General features: G+C 34.0%; 1 protein-coding gene across 2 annotated transcripts; it reads right to left on the bottom strand.

Annotated features, from left to right (window-relative positions):
* Positions 1–689: 689 nt before the first annotated feature.
* Positions 690–5,841, bottom strand: LOC11420828 (ER membrane protein complex subunit 3). 2 transcript variants are annotated; one of them, XM_003590892.3, is made up of 9 exons: positions 5,623–5,841; positions 5,321–5,483; positions 5,129–5,222; positions 4,631–4,750; positions 4,461–4,509; positions 1,966–2,065; positions 1,826–1,887; positions 1,593–1,654; positions 690–1,114 (listed from the first exon to the last, which is right to left on the bottom strand). In XM_003590892.3, the coding sequence occupies exons 2-9, from the start codon at positions 5,470–5,472 to the stop codon at positions 1,010–1,012; spliced, it is 744 nt and encodes a 247-aa protein (XP_003590940.1). In that variant the 5' UTR covers positions 5,473–5,483; positions 5,623–5,841; the 3' UTR covers positions 690–1,009. The 2 variants fall into 2 exon arrangements, with proteins under 2 accessions (XP_003590940.1, XP_024637565.1); XM_024781797.2 differs by having other exon boundaries at positions 5,321–5,491; positions 5,623–5,779.
* Between the last annotated feature and the right edge of the window lie 159 nt (positions 5,842–6,000).

The raw sequence follows: 6,000 nt of genomic DNA, 5'->3' as shown, positions 1-6,000 counted from the left end.
TGCTTGCCTACACCAATGTGATGCAAATTAAGCTGGGAACATTGGAGTGTGGCAGTTCTCACACTTCAGTTTCCGTCATTCCAAAAAAATTGAGGGGTAAATTTACAATTTTTTTGGAATTTTATTAGGGTCAAATTGAAATTTTTGAATTTTGTTTTGGATCAAAATGCAAAATTTGGAAAATTATAACAATGAAGAATTTTGAAATTCTTAACTTTTAAGTGTCATTTGAAATTCTCTAAATTTAACTTGAGCAAAATACTTCATAAATTTCCATCATTTTGAAAATTCTTCAAATTATTATCCAAACAATGAAATTCATATCAAAATATTTAAATTCTCTCAAAACGTTGCATTCCCTCATCAAAACACACTCTAAAAAAAAACGAAATATAGTTTTTGATTACATTATATAGATGGTGGACTACCACTGAAATCGTGTTCAGAGGAATCAATTATGCATATACAACAACGTGAAAACATGAGCATTAACTCGTGCGTTTATAGTTTACACTAGAAATCAACTACAAATACGTTCAACTTAACAAGTGCACCCATGCTCACCTAAATTTTCTTTCTTTCTGCAAGCATGATTTGATTGATAATAAGAGTGAGAATATGCAAATATCGTGTAATTAGTATTTTTGGTTAAGTTATAGGAGGGAGATATGTAGTGTAAGGCTTCGCAGTACAGAAATACATATCACATATATGACTTCAAAGTTTAAACACGTATACACGGTTCAATATTTCATAGGAAAATTCTCTAACCTTCTTTCTTATGGCTACTGGCATTCTTAAATAACATCAGTTCTGGTTTAAACAAAATCGTGACAATTTTTTGACAATAAATACACAATTTTTTTGTTTCAACATTACACTCATTCATTGTCTCGACAAGATCTTCAATATCTTTTGCCAAGGATGGCAAAGGTCCAACCGCAACAATAGAATGTAAGGGTTTCCCCTAAGGTAAGCAATTAAACTTCCGATGTCATATAGGTATTGTTCAGCTAATAACTCTCTTCAAAACATCTTCAGCATGATGCTCGAAATTTGGCAAGGCCCAGTCATGTTGGGTTATGTCAAGATTGTCTTTCTCAACACTCAGACCCTGAAAACAAGATTAAAAAAAGTAAGATTTGCGAATTGCTTAGTTAGAAACTACACTGGGTAGGATCCCTTTGCCACAGTTCGACATTTACTGTGTTTGAAACTGCGAAGATAAGGAGAAGTGTATCTATCCCTGAACCCCTAGCTTGTATATCATCCCAAGGCAATTGGCCAATTTCTCAGCAAGGAGCCAAGGGCTATTCTTTTTTTAACCTTTTCTTATAAACTTATCAGAATGCACCTACATTTTGCTTCTTTGTACAAGTGTTAAATTTTAACTTGAGTGTCATCATTTGCTCAAAAAAACTTGAGTGTCATCCTCAATGAAAAAGTAGTCATGCTATAGAACCTCTATATGGATATTTCCCCTGGTGACATGGAGAAAGGGAGGGAGGAACCATTCACGGAATAAAACTATAATTTCGAAGTTGGATCTTTAAAATTATGAAAATTCTACAGTAAATCATTCATATTTGTACCTTTGAAGGATCAAATCCGAATCCACCACCCATTTGCATCATTCTTTGTGTATCATCTACAGCTGCATGAAAAACAGCAACCATCATAATTTGTAACTAGTGTGTATCCAAATTCCAGTTATAATGCAAAAATCAACAAATTATGAATAGTAAAAATTCATATAATGAAATTGATGAGATAACTAAAAATATACATATAAAAATGGTTGATGTTTAAGTCGTTAAATACAAACCATTTTCTTCCCCCAAGATGAGACTAAACAATCCTCTTAAGCCAAACAGATTGAGGAAGTACCTGAAATGCAATCATGATTCATGACAATTAAACGCAAGCAAGAGTGAAAAGGCAGAAATCTATGAAAAAGAAAATTACCAGGAGCGACTGCTGACGTAGCTAACATCAACTGTGCTGAGGTCTATTCCATTCTGTAACATAGACCTAAACCTTTGTGTCAATGGAAAGGGTATCTTGGCTGCAAAAAAATTGTAAATATTTTAGAAGCAGATAACAGGGGCAGGGAATACAAGGGTAGATGACTGCATAATAAAACAACAACTAAAGCCTTTTTCCTACAAGGCAATGATATTGAATTATGTTCAGTCTGATAGTAGTACTCCCTCCGGTCACATTTATAAGCAAAAAATGACTTTTTATGTACATTGAATAATTAATGAATCTGGTGATATTTATAGGTTAGATACATTAATTATTCAATGTATCTAAAAAGTTGTTTTTTGATTATAAATGTGACCGGAGGGAATATGTACTATTTACTTGTAGCTTATAGCTTGCATGTAACTCTAATAGTTTTCTTGTCTGTTCTGTTAATTAAGTTTTAGTTCAATAACTGGCGGTAGCTGTTACTCAGCAACAGATTTTTCAATTAGTTTGCACTGCACACTCACATTTTACATATACAAGACTGATGTAAATCTTTCTCATCTAAGAAATAAGAATATCAAACTTGAGAAATGCCCTTGATCTCATTCTCTCACAAATAATCTCAACTCTCAGATTTCTTCATGGTATCAGGGCTTGAATAAGCTTCGATCATGGCTTAGATTCCTCAATCTGCTACTTCATCTCAAGCTTAGACTAAGTCCTTCAGCAATAGCCAATAACAACCTCCGTTCTAGCCTAATTCTGGTAGCTACTAGCTATCATGGCCAACCCTTTTGTGGCCATGGAAGAACAGAGTTGGTCAGGCCACACACATTGTTAAGTTTGTTCCAACTTCGGTAAATGTTATAAATATGTATGCTCTGCCATTTCATGGTCGTAAAAATGGGGGGCACAGAGGAGGGGGGATGGGAAGAGGGAAGTGGTGCAGGTGCAGCCTTGGGCTATGCACCGTCTTTAACGAAGGAGTCTTCCTGGTCGACTGCCAGAGGAACTGTTTGTTAGGGTGGCTGGGTTCCAACGTCTAAACACACATTGGAGATGCAAAGATTGCTGGAAAGAGACTGGCGGCGGTCAGGGAAAGGGGTAGGGGGGCAGGAAGGGAAGAAGGAAGAGGGGAGAAAGCAATGTTGTCAATTGTGGATTAGAAAAGAATACCGTTTGTTCGAATTCCGCTATGCTATAGAGGCTATAGTGCTGCTGATATAGCCTCTACTTGACAAAACTTCGTACTAAATAGCGTATCCCGGAACAATAGCAGTTTGTTCAAATTTCTCTGTGCTATAGCGCTATAACCTCTGTTTGACAACACTAGGAGAAAGAGGAAAAATCTAGTATGGGAGGTCTATTGTTAAATCTGGTGAAACTTCAAAATCCAAAGGCAACCAAACGTGGTCCATCATGGACCACCTATAGCAGTGATCTATGATAGTAATCATACTTAAAAATTGAGACTTGTAGTACTTAGGTGTTGGAATATTAGAAAATATCTTATAATATCTTAAATCTTTGATATATCATATTTGAGTATCTTAAGTTATTATCCATAAAAAAGAAAAGAGTGTCTTAAGTTATTTCCTAGGATTATCTTGTAATCTTAAAGCATCTCTTAGGATTAGATTTCATATTACCTATTTTTATTATGATTTGTTTTTGATTTATGATTGAGACCGTGTATCCCTATTAATAGGGATCAGTGTTTAGTCTTTGGCTACAAGTTAGTATCAAGCAATGATGAATGATATTGAAAGTATTTATTATTTTCCATCCTCCTTTTATCTAAAATCCCACAACTTCAACATTGTGTATGTCTCGCTAAACTTGCATTTTGTATACTAAGTTTTAGTTCTATATAGTTGGAAATTGTTTGTTTTTGAGAATTATCATTAAATCAGCAACTCCCCTTTTATTTTATCTCCCATTTATGACTATATATCATCTGCAAAAGGCATGTGTCGAGATAACATATTTTGGATATGTTAAGCAAGTATGTCTTGAACCAAGAGAAAAAAACTAAGAATCAAAGTTGACCCTTGGTACACACTAATGGTTGTTGGGAAATTTTCTATATTTCCACCTCGTAATCTCAAACTAGTTGTGACCCCTTGTAATCTCAAACTAGTTGTGACCCCTTGGTACATTTCTTTGATAGCTAAATGAAAGTAATCCACTAGGTATTCTATTAGATGTCTTTTCAATACCAATACAAACCATCAGTTTGATTAGTTGATATTTTTCCCTCAACCTTTGTAGCAAGTACATGGCTTCCATGGACAATAAGTCAAGATATATACGTGCTTATTCAGGATGGCAACCATATATATACAAAAATTAAAACTGGCATCGTGACACCGTAATATGACAGACATAAACAGATTTTGAAGAATATGAATTCATGTAAAGAAAACTACCAAATACCAATCTAACATTATGACACTATGAGGGACAAAAGCAAGTGTGAAAATTACCTGCTACAAATCCAGAAAAGAAAAAGTTCACCCAAGCAAAAGTAAGAGTCTGGCCAACAAGAGTAAACAATACAAGTTAGTATGGCAATTCATAATTGGCAAAAAGTAGAACAACAAGCAAGGCATATGATCCAAGAAAGCAGTGTCAAACTCTAATCTAATCTCGACACCTGAGGAATGATCATTGAAAGATTTTTCTTCATCATATCCATGGCCATGTTCGGATCAGAGAACATCTGTGCTTGTGGATTCGTGGCTTGGCCCTTCGGAACGAACAATAGACCATTTTCCTTTAACAAAAATTGACAAACAATTAGTTCACTGTTGAATTGGTTAGACAAATTATTCTGTAAATTACTACACAAAGCTTGTAACAGAGTTATTAACTTCTGATGAGTTTCAGAGGCATTCTAGAAATGTCAAATTTTAAAATTTATTGATCAATTAACCTCTAATGGGATCTAGGAAACAAATTTTGACTTCTGAGTACAACAAATCACAGAAGCTGAGAATTCTCATAAATTTTTTATCTGAATTAATTGCCTCAAACAATAGTTGTTAATTTCACCCATAACAAAAGCCATTACATAATACTACATTTTTCTCCCAAATAAGAAACATAAATATAAACCTTCTAACAAACTAGAATACACACTGAGAAAACAAACCTCGTTACAATAATAAAGCTTGCGGGCACGAAAAGCCTTAGAAGGAATAAAATTAGCAGCAGCACGTAAATTCCGAGCTCTAAGCATAACTTGCCTGTATTAAGATCACCAAATCATCAATATAACATCAAATTACAAATCAAGAATACTAAAAATCAAAATAATCAACTGAAGAATAAATGTCAAAATTACCCTTCTCTGACAATTTTGATATCAGGAGTTTGAGAAGAACGCAAAAGCTTGGAAACAATATGACGAAGCACACCAATAAGAACCATAACAACAGATAAAGGGATTAACACCCAATCTCTGATTGCAGTATCCAAAACCAGATCTTCCGCCATTATTCTAAAACCTAACAAACTAAAGAAATATGAATTCAGAAGAGAAGTATGTAAATGTAATTAAAGTAGCTTATGAATCGATTACAATTATGCATTGTTTAGATTTGGGAATTGAAATTGAAATTAGAAACAAGGAGTATAGTATTTTACCGCGATGTAGTATCTGATGAGGAATTGCGCGATACGTAGCAAACAGGAATTAGTGGAAAACCCTAAATCTGAGTAGAGAGGAACAAGATCGAGAACTGGTGATCGATTGTGTCACACAGCCGGCAACCTCGTCTTTCGATAGTTAACAACAACACTTTCACTCCGTGTGTCTTTATTTTATTTTTTATAGCAAAAATCTTTTGTTTTACTGAAAAACTTAAAACCTCCTTTCCTTTTTTTAAGAGGAACTATAAACCTATATATAAACCTCTTATCTTTTATTTGATGTTAACGAAATAAACTAAACTTTTACTATCTCCGTTCCTAATTATAAGTAAATTTAATTTTTTATATTCATTCAACTAAGATGTATCTTAC

Source organism: Medicago truncatula, chromosome 1 (assembly GCF_003473485.1).
Source record: "Medicago truncatula cultivar Jemalong A17 chromosome 1, MtrunA17r5.0-ANR, whole genome shotgun sequence".
NCBI lineage: Eukaryota > Viridiplantae > Streptophyta > Magnoliopsida > Fabales > Fabaceae > Medicago > Medicago truncatula.
Note: the sequence above shows the minus strand (reverse complement) of the source record. Positions and strands in the feature narration are given on the sequence as shown.

What these genes read in the sequence shown, in the direction of transcription:
- LOC11420828 (XM_003590892.3), bottom strand. Translation starts at nt 5,472, where the DNA reads ATGGCGGAAGATCTGGTTTTGGATACTGCAATCAGAGATTGGGTGTTA. An exon ending in TTTCAATGATCATTCCTCAG is followed by an intron (nt 4,510 to 4,630) that starts GTGTCGAGATTA and finishes CTTGTTGGCCAG; the next exon opens with ACTCTTACTTTTGCTTGGGT. An exon ending in TACGTCAGCAGTCGCTCCTG is followed by an intron (nt 1,888 to 1,965) that starts GTAATTTTCTTT and finishes ATTGCATTTCAG; the next exon opens with GTACTTCCTCAATCTGTTTG.